The 21119-nt window shown below is 37.7% G+C and overlaps 2 protein-coding genes across 2 annotated transcripts; both read right to left on the bottom strand.

The window, feature by feature from the left end:
* Window positions 1-657: 657 nt before the first annotated feature.
* Window positions 658-2722, bottom strand: LOC149794597 (uncharacterized). Its single transcript, XM_089969136.1, has 2 exons — window positions 2140-2722; window positions 658-2089 (listed from the first exon to the last, which is right to left on the bottom strand). Exons 1-2 carry the CDS (start codon window positions 2651-2653, stop codon window positions 1842-1844), a joined length of 762 nt encoding a protein of 253 aa, XP_089825262.1. The 5' UTR covers window positions 2654-2722; the 3' UTR covers window positions 658-1841.
* Window positions 2723-2742: 20 nt separating this feature from the next.
* On the bottom strand, window positions 2743-5483 carry LOC149794596 (uncharacterized). The gene is made up of 2 exons (XM_089969135.1): window positions 5133-5483; window positions 2743-4272 (listed from the first exon to the last, which is right to left on the bottom strand). Exons 1-2 carry the CDS (start codon window positions 5481-5483, stop codon window positions 2743-2745), a joined length of 1881 nt encoding a protein of 626 aa, XP_089825261.1.
* Between the last annotated feature and the right edge of the window lie 15636 nt (window positions 5484-21119).

The raw sequence follows: 21119 nt of genomic DNA, 5'->3' as shown, positions 1-21119 counted from the left end.
GGGGCGGCGGTGGGAGTTAAACTTAAAATTTCACACCAAATATTTTCAGAATCTATGATTGCGTCCCTGCTCCTCTGCGGTTCAGTTGAAAGTGACGCTAATTATCATTCAGTAAATGTGCGCCGTTGCAAGCCCTGACTAATGATTGGCCAATGAAACCCATGTGACCACTACGGGGCAATTCAATTGACCCTTCCGGGCTATGTTCACAGTCATAACAGAGTAAGGTAAAAGGTAGACCCAACCTCCTCACACCACCCATAAATGTAATTAACCAGGCGTAAGTAGTTTTACGGTTAGGTGTTTGTTTACAGCCCGAGGGAAAGCCAGACTGTGGACACGGATAACGGAATCAGGAAGGATACTGCAAGACGAGCTTGTTTCGAGTTCGGCTCCAGGGAAGAAATAATAACATACACCATGATTGTTGTTGCAGGCCACTTTTAGTGACGAGTATAGATTATCTATAGAAATAAACATGAAAGTTATTGCTATGATGGTTTACATACATAATGAAGCTCAAGTGCTTGAAATTTGGGGCTCAGAACGCCACCACACAGAGAGCTCTCGCCACATCTAGCGCTCTCTGTGTAGCCCCAAAATAAAACAAAGGGGCGGGGACCTGCAGCAACAAAGCGAAGTAAACATAAAATGAAAAGCAAGCATAATAAAGAAAAGATAATAATTATTTATCCCAGACTCATAGGCCGTATGTTAAAATCACGATATAAAGTAACTACATTGTAACCATAAATGAACATATATCCCACGTACCCGTAAAAGTGATATGAAACGCGTACAACAATGTAATTCCATACATGCAAATACAAATTAAAAGCAAAACATCGTACACATATTGGAACATGTATATCATGTGTACAGGTACATATATAATACCGAATTGTGCACCCGCAAAAAGGGGTATATCACACGTGCGAAATGCTCCACAATGAACCCATATGAAGAGCAGTGCCCATATGATTGATAACGTGTACAATAACGGAAGTTCATACATGCAAAAATTAAATTAAAAGTAAAACATTGCAAGCATAATGGAACATGCATATCATACCAATAATGCCAAATTGTTCACCTTCAAAAAGGGGGTGCATTACACGTGCGAAATGCTCCCCAATGAACCCATATGAGGAGCACCGCCCGTATAATGGGTATTGCTGTCTCGGTCTGTGCACCCACGAGACCTAGACGAAGAACTGACAAGCAGAACAAGATAGCAGAAAGTGATATGAAAACATCTAACACAACGGAAGTTCATACATTCAAATTAAAATAAAAGTAAAACATGGTAAACGTAATGTAACATATATATCATGTGGACAGGTATCCAGATAATGTGGAATTGTTCAGTTCATGTCTCAAAATTGGAGTATCACATAGCGTCCAACGCCATTAGAAGAATGTTTGAATGTTTCACACGAGGGTCACACCTCCAATGAACCCATGTGAAGTGGAATACTCTGCAATGGACCCATATGAAGAGCGGTGCCCGTAGGATGTGAACGACTGTACGAGTCTGTGAACCCACGAGACCTGAAGAAGAAGAAGAATACGAAGGTAGACAGGCAGTAGGATGTGCTATGATGAATTGTCCAACAACGTAATTTCATACATGTGAATTAACATATAAAATGAAAAATTGAAAATTATAACAATTATATATATCCTACATAACTTTAAGTGAAATGCGTTTCAGTGAACCCATATGAAGAGCCGTGCCCATATGATGTGCAAGACTTTAATCAGCTTGTGCACCCACGAGACCTGGAAGAAGAATTAGAGGTGATATGATGACGTGTATTCCCACGGAAGGCAGCACTAATTCACAGATGGGAAACTCGCTCGTTCAGGCGTATATATTTCTTAAAGGCATCTGACCTCCACCGTCCCAAGATCCCAATAAGACTGTCTGAGAGACCCTGCTTAGCTCCCTCTGTGGCTGCCCCTATCCTAAAACTATGAGCTTTGAACAACTGAGGGTTAAAACCGCGTTTGAAGAGCGATGTACGCAGCGCTTGGTTGAAATATTGCCTGGTTATGGGCAAACCCCCAGAGGTAAGAAAAAGTGGCCCTCCTGAGAACCCCGCAGTTGTAAATGATGGCGGAACGCGTGGACAGGGCACTGGTTTTGGAATTTTTGGGTCACTACACTTAAGAGAAAAACGGTACCATTGGAGTGTTTGTAATGAGTAAACTGTACAACTAAACCATCATCATTGATCCGAACCTGAGAAAAATGAAGCAGATTTGGATTGCCGCATCCAGGTCGCCTAACGGTCATTTCCCCCACCCGCAGAAAAGCATGAAATGCAAGAAGAAACATGGACTTAAATAAAGCCACCCGAAAATTATTGTGTGTAAATGTCGGCAGGACTAGTACGAGTTTATTTAGCATGCCTTTATCAATTGGTAGTCTGGCATCTGTGTGCGGTAAATGTTTATGAAGCGCTTGCAGGAGTTTATGAATAAGAAAGGAATTGGTTTGGTCAGGGAAATTTCTTAGTTTGTGCACATAGCCAATAGCCGAGACATAGGTAGATATGGTTGATGGTGCATATTGTTTTTCAAAAAGATATGAGATAAAAAGCGCCAAATTGGTAATTGAAACCGGGAAAGTGCTGTGGAGGTTTAACATGGTTGAAAAAGCGATGTAATGTTTCCAACCGCGCCTGTAAGATTTTTCCGAAGATGGAGATAAAGCACTTTTCACCAACATGGACAGTATCACTCCCAGTCTGCCAATGACGGTAGTTCCGGAACCTGTTCCGGGATTTCCTCTGCACAAGGGAAGAGCTGAAAGAATCTACGCACATGTTGGCGAGAAAGAGCATCTGCTAAATCGTTTTGAAGACCAGGGACGTGACGTGCGCGGAACAATATATTGTAGCGGAGGCAGGTGAGGACCAGACGCCGAATCAAATACATAATGTAGGGTTCTCTGCACGACTGCTTATTGATGATATGCACTAAGGCCATGTTATCCGTATATATATAAATACAATTGTTAATAAGCAAAGGCCCCCATATTTGAAGAGCAATTACAACAGGGTAAAGCTCAAGTATAGTAATGCTTTTCACTTTCCACTCCTCGTTCCAAACCCCATGAAACCATCTAGCATCCAGAACGGCCCCGTAGCCCACAGTACTAGCAGCATCCGTGAGGTGATTCAGTGTGTCCGAGTTTAACCAGCGGTGTGGTAAAAAGAAAGAGCGACCATTGAAATGCTGAAGAAACCGACCCCACATAATCAAATCCGATTTTACTGCTTTGTTGAGTCGAATATGGTGTTGGGGATGTGAAACTCCCATTGTGATACTAATGAGTCGACGAAGGAATGCTCGTCCCGGGAGTACCACTCCACAAGCAAAATCGAGGGTACCAATTATAGATTCAAGGTTATGAAGCGTAATCTTTGCTTTCTGCAGGCATTTTTGTATAAGTTCATGACATGTTGCAAGTTTGTCAAGCGGTAGACGCACCTCCATTGTCTTTGCATCCAATTCGTAACCTAAGAAAGTCATCACCGGGGCAGGTAGGAAAGTTTTATCCTCCGCCATAGGGATGCCAATGTCTGCACAGAGCCGTAAGAAATCGTTGAGTTTCTGCAAACACCCATCCTTAGTATAATCTAATATGAGAAAATCGTCCATGACATGAACCATATGATGGCTGCCCAATCTTTGGTTAGCTATCCAGTGTAAAGCCCGGCTAAATGTTTCGAAAATATTACAACTCGAACTGCAGCCCATCGGTAAACATTTATCGAAATAGAACTCGTTCCTCCATTGAAAACCAAGCAAAGGAGATTGTGAAGGCAAGACTGGTATGATTCGAAAAGCACTAGCAATATCAGTTTTTGCCATATAGCAACCTTTTCCCAACAGCTTAATGGAAGATATAGCATCTTCAACCGAAGCATACTGATCTGACGACTTTTCTGGCGGAATATTGCCATTGACAGAGTGTCCTTGCGGATGTGACAAGTGGTGAATGAGACTGTAAGTGCCCGGATTCTTTTTCTCAATCAGGCCTAATGGAGAAATCTGCATTTTAGTAAATGGTTGAGAAGGGAAGGGACTCGCAAATATGCCATGTGACAATTCCTTTTGGACTTTGGAGTCCACGACTTCTGGTTGTGCTTCAGCCGTTGGCAAGTTGTTACAACCCGAGGTCCATATTAATCCACTATGACCGATGTCAAAGTCACAAGTAAAACCTTTGATTAGATAATGTGTTAAGAAGGAGTCGAACCCCTGTAACCAGAATTGAAGACGATGTGGTGCAATTGGTGTAGGTAATGCCTTAATTGAGTTGTCTAGGGTTGCCTGATGTGGCACTCTTTTGGAGGTGGATTGGTCCAGATTTTGCGCCCCCCCCCCCCCCCCGGAAAAAGCGAAGGCTTATTTTGAAATTCCAACTTCTGGGAGTAACGTGGCATGACCTTGAAAGGCGGCGTCAACTTCTGTCTGCATGTTATAAAGGGGTGGTTCCCAAGACAATTGAAACATTTGTGTTGTTGCGAGCAGGCCAACCCAGCTTTGCAGTTGTTACCTTTGTGATATGGGAAGCAGTCCCCTTTTGGAAATTTAAGTCTTGGGGAATTTTGATGTTGAGCGTGTGCAATCCCTTGCACGTCCACGACCGACTGGAGGTACAACTCTAAGTGTGTTGTGCCCCATTCGGCTTCATGGCGACTGACCAGTTGACGGAACTGCTCGTCATAGTAACGCCAGTTGGCTATTTTGTTGGAAAGAGTCATAACTGTTTCCATATGTTGCGACAAACCCGCAATTGATACTGTTTTATTTTCTGCGAGAATTGCAACGAACCGATTCCAAGCAAAGAGCCACCGAGTAAGGGAAAGAGGTGTTTTCTTCTGACTAGGGACAAGTTTAATTTCGGGAGAAGACTGATTGATATCTATTTGCATCTTAAAGGTCTCCTCACTCCTATCAGGTAGAAGCATAGCTAAATCAACGTAATGACCTTCCGAAATGAGTCGTTTGACCCTTACAGGGATAGCAGAGGCACTAACAAAATTTGATTGGTTTAGACATGGCCGTGCCGACTGACTGGAAACATTCCCAGGTGTCCACACATTAACATTACCTACCAGAGTATCTCCCACCAATGCTGATGTTGCCATCTCTACTGCCTGATCCACCACCCCATGATTCTGCTGCTGAAACCCCCGATACCGCAGGTGCTGGATTAGCAGCAGGTTGATGTATTGGTCTCTCGGTGCTAAAAATGTTGGCCAAGCGATCATCCACATGGGCTTTGTGTCGTTCACCTCTCTAGTAATGATTTTTATAGCCTCGGCATCAAGGGATGAAGCAGGGCCAGGAGCTGGAGCATAAGAATTTCTTCTCTGTCTGACATTCCTGGTCCCGTCCTTCGCCACCCGTTGTATCCCCTTTGCAACTCTCTGGAGTGAAGGCGCTCTTTTGCGTGCTGAATTCATCGAATCCACCCGTTGTACCCCCTTTGCAACTCTCTGGCGTGAAGGCGCTCTTTTGCGTGCTGAATTCATCGAGTCCACCACCATCTGCACCCCCTTGGATGCTTTTCTCTGTGGAGCCATTCTACAAAAAACTAAATTGAAACAGCGAGCAGTATTTCCGCATTGCTTGAATAGGAATGCAATTGTTACCTGGTGTACAAATGGCATAAATCATGATAACACACACTATAATTAACCGCTGTCAATACGACCCACTTGAAAAGCGATAGAATAAATGATGCACTTGATAACTTGTCAAGTCCCGTGGTACAGTCGATTGGAAGTATCTCCGATAAATTGTAACAAATGGAAGTATCCACTTGATAAATTGTAATAATAGGTAGAGTCAAGTGTAATTATCCATCTGACAATTGTAGTAGTAGGTAGATTTAAGTGGAAGCATCCACGTGATAACTTGTAATAATAGGCTGAGTCAAGTGGAAGTATCCACCTGAGCAAGTGTAATAGTAGGCGGTCAAGTGAAAGTATGCACTTGATAACTTGTAATAATAGGTGGGGTCAAGTGTAAGTATGCACTTGATACATTGTAATAATAGGTAGAGTCAAGTGTAAGTATGCACTTGATAACTTGTAATAGTAGGTAGAGTAAAGTGGAGGTATCCACTTGATACTTGTAATAATAGAACGTAGAATGAAGGTGGAGCCCAAAGCTGAAGAAAGGAATAGTCAAGTACAATACAACAACTAAACTGGTAAAATGATAGACTCATACTGAGCGACATGTCAAGTGTGTAACGATAATGATTATCATCTTACCAAACTAACGTGTTAATGTAGTAAATGAATGTGATCACCGGAATGCCCATGCAATGGTATTTTAAGGAATAGAAACAAATACGGAAAATGATCATATATGCATTTATTCTTTTATCTTTTTGCAAGCAGGCATGATAGCACCCCTAATAGATTTATATAAATACCACTGCCCTTTGTTTGACAAGTGCACTCCGTCTGCCCGGAACTTATCACTGCAATCCTTGCTTTCGACGGGAAAAGGAAATTTACCATTGTGGTCCCAGAATGTAATGTAAGGATAGGAAGTGACGTCCGACCGCAGAATTTCATTCACCGACCGTGCAACGTCACAGTAATTATATGGTGTACGACCCCCAAATCTGAAACGTGGAAGCATCTGGCATAATACAATTTGCTTGATATGGTACTCCCGATGTAATTGCGAGGCGAGCGAAATCAGTTTTAAGGCCAATGCGTGGGGGTCAGTATCAAGTTGTATGTCATTGTCGCCCAACAGCAACACCACAATATCGGGACAAAGAAAACAAAGAGAAGGCATATCAAACTTCATCCATTTCTCAACTGTTCTTCCTCCAACACCGTGCAACTTAACGGAAGCGACGTTTCTCAACTTAAAATCTAAGACAAGACGATCATCAGTGCCAGAGGTAAGATAATGTGATAGCCATTTACAAATATAATATCCTGTAATTATAGCAAGAGGCACAGTGATACTAGTATTGTAAAGAAATGAATAAAACAAATTTGTACTCACTTTAAGAAAATCCCCGAAAGCTTCAAAGCAAGAATGTGTATGGGTAGGCGGTGTAAGTTAAATCGGTGGAAGTTAAACTTAAAATTTCACACCAAATATTTTCAGAATCTATGATTTCGTCTCTGCTCCTCTGCGGTTCAGTTGAAAGTGACGCTAATTATCATTCAGTAAATGTGCGCCGTTGCAAGCCCTGACTAATGATTGTCCAATGAAACCCATGTGACCACTACGGGGCAATTCAATTGACCCTTCCGGGCTATGTTCACAGTCATAACAGAGTAAGGTAAAAGATAGACCCAACCTCCTCACACCACGTATAAATGTACTTACGCAGGCGTAAGTAGCTTTATTTTGTCAAATTTGTATCGCTAAGACTATCAAACATTTTCCTATTCGTTTTCAAATGATCTTTCCAGGTGTCCTTGTAGATGACGACATCATCGATTCAAGTGTCATAATTATCTAGACCAGATGCAATAGTGCTAATCAAATGTTGAAAAGTACAAGGCGAACCTTTTATTTCAAACGGCATCACTTTATATTGGTGAAAGTCTATCTGGAGTAATGAGCGCCAAAATTTCCTTTGACCTTTCCGTCAATGGACTTTGCCAAAATCCTTTCAAAAGGCGACATCTAATGCATTTCCAATTTTATCAATGATTTCATCGATTCTTGGCAATGGAGACACATATCTTTTGCTCACAATTTTCAATATTTTATATTAGGCTCACACGAGGAAAGTATTATCTGGTTTTGGCACATGCTCCAGTAAACAATGAGTTTCTTTCTTTTTCTCAAAAATTCCTCTTTAACAGGGATCATCTGTATGTAAGTTGTTTCACAGGTGTGGAATATATAATTTCAACGTGATGATAAATTTTATTTGTTCGTGTTGGAAAACACTGGACAACAAATTTTTACAAAAGTCATGTTACTGAAATAAAATTAGTCAATTCTTATCAATTTTTATGTGCTGAACACGAATATGACAGTCAAATTGCAAAATTGGCTCTAGTTTTTTTTGTAATCTGCAAGAAATTAATGTTTACATAACGAAATGCATTCCAATAGTAAAAGGTCAACTGTAATAGCCTACCTATAAAAAATCAAGTCATTGACTACATCTTAGATTTCTTCGCCTGTCTCTTGTACAGCTGTTCGGGAGCATCTCTGAGGAGTGTCCAGCAGTAGTCAGCCAGCATTGTAGTGGACCATTTTCCCTGGTATCTTTGTTCCATTGTTGCGATATCTTGATGAAAACGTTCGCCGTGTTCATCACTAACAATACCACAGTTGCTAGGAAAGAAATCCAAATGGGAATGAAGGAAGTGAATCTTTAGAGACATATTGCAGCCAAGTTTCTTATACTTCATCAACATGTCTTCTACTAGTTCCTTATAGTTTTCTGCCCTAACATTTCCGAGGAAGTTTGTAGAAACTAGGCGAAAAGCATTCCATGCTTGTTTCGCGTCACCTTCCAGCAAGTTGTTGAACCAGTCATCTTTGAAAAGCTCTCGAATCTGAGGACCCACAAAAACTCCCTCTTTAATCTTTGCTTCGCTGAGTCGAGGGAATTTTTCATGCAGGTATCGGAATGCTGGCAAAGTCCGGTCAATGGCTTTCACGAAGTTCTTCATCAAACCTAGTTTGATGTGAAGGGGTGGTAGCAAGATTTTCTGAGCCTCAACCAGAGCTGGGTGTTGGATATTCTTCTCTCCAATGGCTACATTCTGCCTGTGAGTCCATTCCTTCCTCATGTAGTGCATTTCCCTTGCTCGGCTATCCCACTCGCATAAGAAACACATGTATTTTGTATATCCTTGCTGCAGTCCCATTAAAAGGGCAACTACCTTCAAATCACCACAGAGGTGCCAGCTGTACTTGTTATACTCAATGGAATTCAGTAGCTGCCTTAAGTTATCGTATGTCTCTTTCATGTGGACAGCATACGCTACTGGAATAGATGGAAGAATGTTTCCATTGTGCAAAAGCACAGCCTTGAGACTCAGTTTCGAAGAGTCCACAAATAGTCTCCATTCTTGTGGGTCATGAGTGATTTTTAAAGCATTCATGAGGCCCTCAATATCGGAACAGAATATCAGATTACTTTCCTTTCTGAAGAAAGGCTCCAATTGCTGGTGGCGCTTTCGATATGCAGTAATTGTGACATCTTCTTCTAGAAGATTCCATTGTTGGAGTCTTGATCCTAGCAATTCTGCCTTGTTCTTTGATAAGTCCAAATCACGAATCAGGTCATTTAGTTCTTCCTGTGTTATTCTGTGTGGGGTTGATGATGCACCACAGTGAAAATCTGGATCACTGCATGCTGATGGACCAGGAGAAGAACAGGTCGACTCACCTTTGTCTTCGTCAGATGAATCAAGAGAATATTCTGCTGGAGGTTCTGGAATAGGAAGTCCCTCACCATGTGGAACTGGTCTCAATGCAGACGGAATGTTTGGGTAGACTATTCTCGACTTCTTTCGCTTCGTTATTCCGCCGGAAAGAGGAGGAACCAAGCAGAAGTAACAGTCATTTAGGTGGTTGCTTGGCTCTCTCCACACCATTGGGACTGCAAACGGCATTGATGACCTTTTGCAATTCAACCACTGTGAAAGCTGTGTTGTACATGTAGCACAGCATATATGCGGAGCCCAAGGCTTGTCTTGGTCACCAACCTTGCATCCGAAGTAAAGATGATATGCCTTCTTCACTTGAGAATTGATACTTTTCTTCTGGTTGGCAAATGTCACTTCCCCACAAATATAGCAAAAATTGTCCGCGGTATTAACACACTTTCGAGGCATTACTGTTCTTTATTGTACGTAAATGGATAAAATAATAAGTTTTATGTAACAGTAGCTTGAACTGTCTCGCACAACGTCTAAAATATTTTAAATGCTGAACCTATCTGATTGGGCTTTATATAGTACACTGCTTACGTCAGCTTCAGCAGCCGCCTGGCATTAGTATAATAGGCCTACACATGTATAGTACACTGCTGACGTCAACTTACTTCAGCAGCCGCATGGCATTAGTATTGCATTGCATCAGAAAATGATGCAATCAACTGTGGATGATGTGAGCATGATGGTATTATGCAATGTTACATCATTATTCCGGATGTTGCTGCAGTCCTACTGGAGAAATTTACACAGTGAAACATAGAAAATGAGGTATATGAATATCTTCAAAACGAGAGCCAATTCAAATTTTTCACGGTTATATTCGTGTTCCGCACACCAAAATACTACAGATTAGGGCCTTTTCAAGTCAGTAATGATTTCACTGTTGACCAGTGTAACCGGAGAAGGAACTAACTAAGTATACACTTTAAAGTCTTGTAACCCAAAATTAAAGAAAAACAATTCTTGACGATAATGGAATAATTTCTTTTGTGCTTATTTAATTGTTTTAAGAAAAAGCACACTGGATGATCCACGCCACTCTTTTGTCTTCTTGCATTAACATGTCAACAACCATCGCATCAACTGCATCTACATACTCTGAAAGAGCTGGTACACTTTTAAGTAAGGCCATTAATTTATCGAACGCATCTTGACATTCGTCAGATTAATTAAACTTGGTTTTCTTACTCAACAAATTGATCATAGGCTCAGCGATTATGGAAACATATGAGTATAATGTCCGATAATATCCAGCCATACAAAAATCGCACCTGTTACTTTTTACTGATAGGCACTGGGAATTCGGAGATAGCATTAACCTTAGCTTGCAGGTTAACTTGACCATGTCTCACATTATGTCCTGAAAATGTAATGCAAGCTCTGCAAAACTCACATTTAGTTTATTGTCAAATTTGCCTCACGCATCGAACGAAGAATTGCCAGACAATTTCGATGTGATCTTTCCAGGTGTCGCTGTATATAATGTCGTCATCGATGTGCGCATCACAGCCAACCCTACTTAGGTTGCCATGTTCATTAGACGTTGGTATGTTAAGGGAGATTTGTTCATACAAAATGGTATTAGTTTATATTGGTTGAGTCCATCTAAAGTTTCAAATGTCTAATTTTCGTTAGCTCTATTTATAAGTGGAATCAGCTGGGAAGCCATTTAACAGGTCGAACTTGGTAACATATTTTTATGTTCTAATTTTATCGATACAGTTATTAATTTTAGGTATTGGAAATTAATCTTTTTAAATGACACTGTTCACTTTTCTGTAGTCATTGTACATACGGCAAGTATTATCTTTTTGGGGTATTAGTCCCTGAATTTGTTTAAAAAATCCAGAGTTTTGTCCCAAAAACTTAAATTCCTGAATTTTATGTGGGAATAGACATTAAAATTGAATACAATCTATAACCTTTAAATTACGAAATTTCATTTTTGATATGTTGTTTTGAAATAATAAATAAATAAAATGGGATAAAATTGGGTCTATCAAATGACACAAGATATTGGTAGTTACCAGATGGAGTTGCATCCCATTGCTGTAGTGGCACACTATTCACTGTTGCAAAGAGTTGTACATGCAGAACGTTCATGTAGCAATGATATCGATTCTTCTGGTATATGAGATACTTCTTGGAACGTTTGGAAGTTTATGATGTTCTAGAGGAGTTGTGAAAATGGTGCGAGTAATTCACCATCATCACTGCTGTAGGTCAGTGACCTACATTTAATGCTAAATTATACTGAACAAAATTTTGAGGCATGTTTATTTGTAAAATTATTGACAGTAGAATCACGAAACTTGGTTATGGAATCCCACCCGCCGCCAAACTAGGATAAACAATAACTTGCTGAACTCCATTTGTACATTTCACAACATTCTACATTGTAGGTACTATTTAGAGAAATCTTCCTTTGTGATGACTGTGTGCAAATCTAATTATCCCCAAAAAAAGAGGACTAATTTCTGTTGGAATCGAGCCATTTTATAATGAAAAAGCTCCTTAAACATTTTTGGAAGTCCTTAAGTTAAAATGGCAACCGAAGCTATGTGACCACTAATGTTGACTGAATTGCATGTAGCAGTCTTCTTCATTTTTATGTATCCATGTTAATTGTTTAGGATATGTTCATGAAATATAATAATAAACAGTACTAGGATGGGCATTTAAGCTGCCAAACAAGAGCTTGTGGCGGCATTCCAAATATTCTTTACCTTTTTGTATTTTATGTTCAAACTTTCTTTCCAACTCGCTCATCCCAATTTATATTTTTAAATACTTTTAAAAAATGTCCTCTCTTAGGGTGGGCTATTAAATAGGTATATATATATATATATATATATATATATATATATATATATATATATATATATATATATATATATATATATATATATCATATGGGTATGTATACCACATACCATGTATCAAAATATGGTGCGAATAATTTTGATGCATAAGTGGCAGATGTACCATATGCATGAGTTACTTATATGTTGTGAACTTATGCACAACAAGCACCTACAGTGAGTGAATAGCATGTCCCTTGTAAAGCCTCTGCTTATATCACTAAAGGCCTGTTTCTTGTAACTAAAGGCCTGCTTATATAACTAAAGGCCTGATTCTTGTAACTAAAGGCCTGCTTATATAACTAAAGGCCTGATTTCTGTAACTAAAGGCCTGCTTATATCACTAAATGCCTGATTTTTGTAACTAAAAGAATGCTTATATCACTAAAGGCGTAAATCTTGTAACTAAAGGCCTGATTCTTGTAACTAAAGACCTGCTTATATAACTAAAGGCCCGATTCATGAAAATGATTGCTGCAGTAGTTGTCAGATTGTACTGGAATCCACATTCAAGGTTAGTGTAATCATTTATATGTATCCATATGTATTTGGCACAGTTCATCTATTCAAAATAATGCACAGTCACTCAATGTTTCAGTCATGAAATGTATGTTGTTAATATTGTTCTAATTTCGAATTGACATCCATGTATTTGTTAGTAAATATTTATTGTCAGGTCGTATATAAATAGCAATAAGGTAAATGAGAAAACATATAATTTATCCAAACATTTATGTAGTTCTTCGTTATGCTAGATTAGAACATTTTCATTCTGTAATTTCAGGTATGTCTCTTTCTCTTTCTTTATATCATTATAAATACATTCTTTGGACCTATTATGATAGTGGAAGTCACGTATGTCACCATAGGGACTAATTTTAACCTAGTAACATATATCTGTCTTTCTGTCCCTGTCCCTAAAAAAACAAAACAATACTTTCTTACAGTGAAATGACCTTGTACATCAAGACCAAGTAGGATTTTGAAATAGCCGCTCATGTCATGCTGTAATAATGACGATAACTGATAAATGTCTTGCAGACATTCATATGGGTAACATAATAGGATCAATCCCATAATATACTTATTGGAAATCTCATTGATTGCAGTTTCAATGCAAAAGCCATTCATTTCCTAGATACAATCTTTTCCAGGCAACAATTGCAATTAACAGTACTCGATCACATCCTGGTTGATTACAGTATGGAATGCATCAGGGCTCAATCCTGGGACTTATCTCATTTCTCTTACAAATTATTACCTGTCACTGTATGCAGATGACGCAATGTTCCAAACATCAGGCCAAACCATCAACGCAATCCAAAACCAGCTGCAGCATCATTTTATTCATATCAGTAAATGTAATCAAGTTGATGCAATGTATATCATTACCCAAAAGACCACTGCAATGGTACTAGGAACAATGTATATCAGTACCCAAAAGACCACTGCAATGGTACTAGGAACAATGTATATCAGTACCCAAAAGACCACTGCAATGGTACTAGGAACAATGTATATCAGTACCAAAAAGACCACTGCAATGGTACTAGGAACATCAAACATTATCAATACATAATTCCATTTGTCTGTAAATGATGAATTTATATGATATTATAGCTTCTAAACTAATACTAATGCAAAATAAAACTGAAGAAATTAATACCAACAGATGTAAGGAAACTATCCTATTCAATTTACATAGGAACAATAATGGACTGCTGTTGCACAGTATTTGGCTCATGCACAAACACAAGCATTACCAGTAATCATAAAATCAAACTTCAAAGGTGTGCTGCTAGAATTATACAATATGTCACTCTAATCATACCGTCGGTTGATATGTTTATGTCTTCAAACACTTTTGTGATATGAGCCCATAATCAATATGTTCATTCTTTCTTTCTTTTAAAAATATTGTGTAAACGTACCAATTGGTAAGTGCCGCCCTCAAGTTCAACAATTTGTACCATCAGAAAATAAAGTATTAGTATTTATAACTGGGTAATTACAATAATAAAGTATCACACATATGTATCAACTGAATGATTTACAGTGAAACCTGAACTGAAGTTGCAATTATTTGAGCCCTTTCCGTATTTGCTTAGATTTTCCCATCCTTCTTAAAACACATTTTAGGAACATTATTTTATTTCCTACACATTACTATAAATCTTATATTTTTACTAACAAAGCTTTTACATATAATGAAATGCGTGTAATATGTAACAGTGATGTGATGCTGATTATGTTACAGTGTTAAATGTAGTGTGTGATGTGTAATAGTGATGTGTTGTTGATTATATTACAGGGTAAATTTAGTGTTTAATGTGTAGCAGTGATGTGATGCTTATGATTTTACAGTGTAAATTTAGTATTTAATGTGTATCAGTGATGTGATATTGATGATGTTACAGTGTACCTTTAGTGCATAAACTGCAGCAGTGATGTGATGCTGATGATGTTACGGTGTAAATTTAGTGTGTAATCTGCAGCAATATTGTAATGTTGATGATTTTCCAGTGATATTTAGTGCATACTGACAATATTAAAACTAATGATGTTATAGAGATCATATATTTTTCATCATTTACTAGTGAAAAAGGGGTGACAATTACAGACCCTGAAATGTCAATTTTACTGAATCTGTATTTGAGATCTGTTCGCACTGAAATCTCTTTTGCATTCCAATCACTTGTGCATTTCAGATATCATGATGTCATTTTTCCAGTTTATTCTGGAACGAGATCACACACCACTTGCTTATTTATCCCAAGCTATATTGACGAATGGACGTTTAATGAGATGGTCATTATTTCTGCAGCATTATTTCTCCAGCAAGTTTAATTGCGTTACATTAAGGGACGCGCCAATGTAGGAGCAGATTGTCTGAGTAGACTAAATGATTCTGACGTGAAGGACGACATGTAAACAATAATTTGAAATCCAACTTCAAAATTCAGAGAGCAAAATCCCGGATTTTACTCTTAAAGGGAGACCTATGTGAAGTGTCGATTTTTGAATTGTATCGAACCTTAACGTTGAATGCATTCAGAATTAAAATGTTATCGCATTTAAGCCAGAAAAGTCTTTGTGAAGAGTCACATCGACCTTTCTTCTTTTGTCTCCCCCCCCCCCACTCCCGTGTCCGTGTTAAAATTTGAACGACTAGAATTTATGACTGAGTGAGATTTGACCAAAGGCATTGCTAAACGTTTGAGCTACCAACCATAACCGCTTGATAGGAACCCATGTCAGATTATCATATTCAAAGGGAAATTGATATTGCCCGTAGTTCACTGATTCTATGTTGTCTAAATCAGACGGAAGAAATCATTATCTCGGGGAAAATTTCGGAACCACTGCCTACGATTGGGCAGAATAAATTAAGACGTACAATTTAGAAGCAATGTGAATTTAAAGTGACGACATTAGTCGGAATTCTTCAGTCTTAACTTTCTGAGAGACGAGTAGAAAGTTTCCAAAGAACCAGTTTTCATTACACAACATAGGTAGTCATTAAATGGACAAAACCATAATAATGATGTTATCACTTGTAGTAAATGTCTGAAAATTCTTTTATTTCATCCATTAAATTTAAGGCGATTTTTAACTATTTATAATAACAAGTAGGTAGCCATTAAAATGCAGACAATTGAAATATTTATGTAATAACAAAATCATAGATTCATCTGTTATATTTTTTAAAGAGTTGCATTCCTTGTACCTAAGAGCAATGTCCAGTTTTTCGACTGATTACCAACTGATAGTTACCCTGGTCTATTTCTAGTTTATTTGGTTACAATTAACATACATACATACATACATACATACATACATACATACATGCATGCATGCATGCATGCATGCATGCATACAGACAGACGGACGGACGGACGGACAGACAGACAGACATACAGACATACATGCATACATGCATACATAAATACATACATACAGTGTACGTATATTTGATTTAATTTATATTCGATTTAATTTGTATTCGATTTAATATGATTGTTTTGGGGTTTTGGAATCTTTTTATTTTCTTTACATGTTAATGTAATGTAAGTTTGTTTACTAGGAATTTTAAGATTTCCTTAGATACCTAATAATAGAAACACTTGCTTTGATTTTTGACATAGTTCCTGGCCTTGATTGAGGGTCAAGTAAACAACGTTTTCTTGGAGTAAAATGATTCGTTCTTATTGATGAAATACAGGAGCTATGTGATTTTTAAATGTAAACATGATCACGTCATCCTCTGTTTCGGAATTAAGTGTTTCCAAAATTGCGAAATACTTAGTATTAATAGTGATATTTTGAGAGAGAGCCGTCAGAGAGAGAGAGAGTCCGGGCTTTTAAACACTTTATATAAAGTTGTTTTTTTTACGTTGTAACCAGTATTGAATTTTTTAGTTCTTGAGTTATTTGTTAATTTGTCTTCAGATTATTTGGACTCTAAAATATTAATTCGTTTCTCTGGAAATTCTGTTGTACTCGTACAGAACTCTTGAACAAGGACATTTCTTGAAATTTTTTATTGGATTTCCCAGACCGGAGGATTAATTCATATATTTCCACATGGAACTGTAGACGTCAAAACAGTACAGGCTACAGCAAACGTTATCGCCTTACATGTTTGATTCTTCGTCGAGACTCGAACATGGAATGATTAGAACATTTCAATATTAGGACTTCAAAATTTCTATTCGTGTATTATTCTTGTATTATTTTAGGATTTGATTCTGGAAACCGTAAGTTCACATATTTTAATTTTTACATAATTTTTCCAGGGAAATAAATTATTTGTTATATTTTTCAAAGCTTGTTGTTTTCACTCTTTATGGTGTTATTGTTTATTCGAGCCTAAACACGTAATATAAGAATTGGGGCCTCGTCCGGGATAATTTGAATTTTCGCTAGAATATTTCAGACAACTTTGTGTTTTTTTTTTTAAATTTGAATTTCCCATGTTTTTGAAAAGTTTAGTGAAATCGGCAAGGTTTTTCTAAAATGTAATCAAAAGAGAAAGCTTTCTTTCAAATCCTACACAGGAACAATTAGATCTTTTAAAAACAATTTATTCAACTTGCCAGAAAATACGATCTTTATGAGGCAAAGGCTTCTTTAACGAAACAAGAAATAATACATATTTTGGTTCAGTATTTGGTAGGAAATAATGTAATGGATAAAAGTGATTTGGTTTCGATCTGTAAATCAGTATCAGACTCTGAAATAAAAGTGAACAATTACAATTAAAATACACGATGGAATTGGAGTTGAGTAATCTGGAGTTTCAGAAAGAAGAAAGAGTAAAACAAATGCATTTGCAAGCAGAAGAAAAAGAGAAAGAATGACAAACTCTGTTACAAGAAAAACGAATGCAATATGAGAACGACGAGAGAGAGAGAGAGAGAGAGAGAGAGAGAGAGAGAGAGAGAGAGACCCAAAGAAAAACAGATGCAAATGCAGTTAGATCGGGACGAAAGAGAGAAAGAAAGACAAATGTGATTGCAAAAAGAACAAATGCGAATGCAATTAGATAAGGAAAACGATGGAATAACATAAAAGGAACTGGCAATTGAAAATCACATTCATACTTCAAATACAAATTTAAGTTTTGATCTTGCAAAGAATATTAGATATGTGCCCCCTTTCAGAGAAAAACAAGTAGACAAATACTTTACTTGTTTTGAAAAAGTTGCTGAAAATTTGAAGTGGCCACGGGAGCATTGGTAAGGCTAGTGTACTCACTGGTAAGGCTAGTGATATTTACAGTTTACTGTCATTTCACAAGAGTAGTAACTGTGATGTGGTTAAATAATGCATCCTAAGGGGTTCTGAGGTAGTTCCTGAAGCTTATCGGCAAAAGTTCAGAAACTATAGAAAAGAAGCTGGACAAACTCACGTCGAATTTACTAGAGACAAAGAGCAGTTATTTGATAGATGGTACTTAGCCAAGAAAGTTGAACAAGATTATGAAAGCCTCAAACAACTTGTATTACTTGAAGATTTCAAAAACTGTGTCCATAGTTACATTAAGTCACATCTTGACGAGCATAAGATCGAAACCTTGATAAATTCTGTTCGTTATGCTTTAGCTGATAAAGTTTCGTTTGTAAATAAAGCTTATACTCAACACTCTTCTGGCAGAAAAGCATTTCAGCCTAATACAAGCCCTTCTAAATCTTAAACTGGCACAACTTCTAAAAATCAAACTTCATACAAGCTTGATTCAAGATCTTTGTCTCTTTCTATCTGTACATATTGCACGATAAAAGGTCACGATATTTCTGATTGCTACAAATTGAAGAATAGGCATCAGAATCAAGACAGACCAATTCCAAAATGCTCCTATTTCAAAGAGGTCATAGTCACGTTCATATTTTGGAAGTAATACATTTGTTGAGTCTAATAAACCCCAGTCTAATTTTATTATGGAGAATTATGAACCATTCATATCGAAGAGTTCTATGTCACGCGTGGGTGATTCTGCCAATTCTATCCCTATTAAAATTTTAAGGGACACATGAGCTTCTCAGAGTCATTTATTGTCAGGTACATTGCCTTTTTCTGAGAAGTCTTCTTCTAATGAAAGTGTTCTTATTCAGGAGTAGAGTGCGACGTTTTTAATGTTCCTCTCCGTTTTGTAAATTTGTCATTAAACGTAATCTCAATACCCGTGACAGTCGGAACAGTACATGTTTTACCCGTTGACGGCATTGACTGATTACTAGGCAACGACCAGCTGGAGACAATGTTGTGTGTAATCCAATTGTAACTGACAAGCCTTGCATGGATCAGAAAGTCGATCCGATTGAAAAAGAATTCCTTGACTTATTCAACGGTTGGGCAGTTACCAGAGCTATGGCAAAGAAAGTTCTTGAGAATGATGTTGATAAGGAAAGTATTCCTTTCGCTGACACATGTTTTGATCAGGCTTTTGATGAGGTCACTTTCACTCCTTGTTTGGATCAATCAGAAGGTATTGATCACAGTGATCTTCTTTTAACGACCCATTCTCTTTATTCTAATCAGGGTGATAAACGACAATCACTTGTCGTCGAACAGAAAAACGATCATGCGTTCGCCTGATTGTTTCAAAGGGCTATTAGTAAAACTGAAGCCACTGAAGTTCCTATCTGTTATGTCATTGAAATGGAATTCTGATGAGAAAATGGAGAACATCCGAGGTACCTGCTGATGACGAATGGTCAGTGAACTATGAAATTGTAGCTGAAAAACCTTACTGACAGGAACTACTTAGTATGGCCCATGAAACTCCATTGGCTGATCATTTAGGGATCAATATAACTTCTCACAAGATCTTGACTCACTTCTATTGGCCAAAAATCAAAATTGATGTTTGTAAATACTGTTGATCTTGTTATACATTTCAAACGGTAGGAAAACCAAATCAGAAAATACCTAGGGCTCATCTACAACATATTCCTGCCTTTGACGACCACTATAGTAGATTTATTATAGATTGTGATGGTCCATTACCTGAGACCAAATCAGGTAACCAATACCTGTTGACCATTATGTGTGCGTCAATAAGGCTTACAGAGGCAATTCCTTTGAGTAATATTAAAACTTTGATAAAATTGTTTGCTAAAATTGGCCTTCCCAACTCCATCCAATCGGGTCAAGGGTCAACGTTTAGGTCTGGAACTTTCGGGGCCATAATTTTAGAATTGACATTCAGCATTTCAAGTTAGGAGTGAAATTACGGTTTGACAGAACTTTAATGGAGCGGATTTTTGAGTTTGGTAATAATGGATTTCTGTCTCTCTTGCTCATTCTTCAAATTCTTATTCCGAGTAGATTTTACGGCCTTTACAAAGTTAAGAAGAAAATCAATGAGTTAAATAATAATATTAGTGCTACTGGGATCTATATAAATTATAGGAGCACAAGTATATTGACAGAGATAGCCAGGTTAAACATGGAATTAATTTAGTTGTAACTTTCCCACTCAGTGAAGATTTATATGAAGGAATGTCATCGGATTCTTCTGATATTGAAGTAACAAATCTTCGGATTTCAGAAATTATGAAAGATGTGAACCAAAAACGTTCACATTTGCAAGTTCAAGAAAGAAACGAACTGAAACAATTATCATTTGAATATCATCACTTATTTCCAGATGTTCTTACAAGAACGAATACAATTCTCCATGACGTTGAACTTGTAAATTCTAAACCTGTGAAACAACACCCATACAGGATGAACCCTCTCAGACAGTAATACTTGAAAAATAAATTCAATATTTGCTGGAGAATGATTTTATAGAGCCCAGTAAAAGTGACTGCATTTTACCATGCATACTTGTTCCAAAACCAGAACAAACTTTCCATATGTGTACTGATTATAAGAAGGTGAATAGTGTGACAATTCAGATTCATTCCCATTACCAAGAATCAATGACTGCATTGATAAGATAGGAAATGACAAGTATGTCACCAAATTTGACATTCTGAACGGATTTTAGGAAATTTCACTAGCGGAAAGAGCCTAGGAAATTTCGGTATTCGTGACTGCAGATGGAATTTACCAATATAAAGTATTGCTCTTTGGGATGAAAGGGTCGCCAAGTACATTTCAAAGTCTCGTTATTATGATAACCTCTGGCCTAGAAAATTGTGATGCTTACATCGATGATATCATCATCTTCAACGATACCTGGAAAGAACATCTAGCAACGATCCGGAAATTCTTTCACAAACTCACTGATTGACAATTAATTTATCTAAATGTGAGTTCTGCCGTGCTAGTTTAACCTTTCTAGAAA

The sequence above is a fragment of the Sinohyriopsis cumingii genome, chromosome 8 (assembly GCF_028554795.1).
Source record: "Sinohyriopsis cumingii isolate HCF-2022 chromosome 8, ASM2855479v2, whole genome shotgun sequence".
In the NCBI taxonomy this organism is placed as follows: domain Eukaryota; kingdom Metazoa; phylum Mollusca; class Bivalvia; order Unionida; family Unionidae; genus Sinohyriopsis; species Sinohyriopsis cumingii.
Note: the sequence above shows the minus strand (reverse complement) of the source record. Positions and strands in the feature narration are given on the sequence as shown.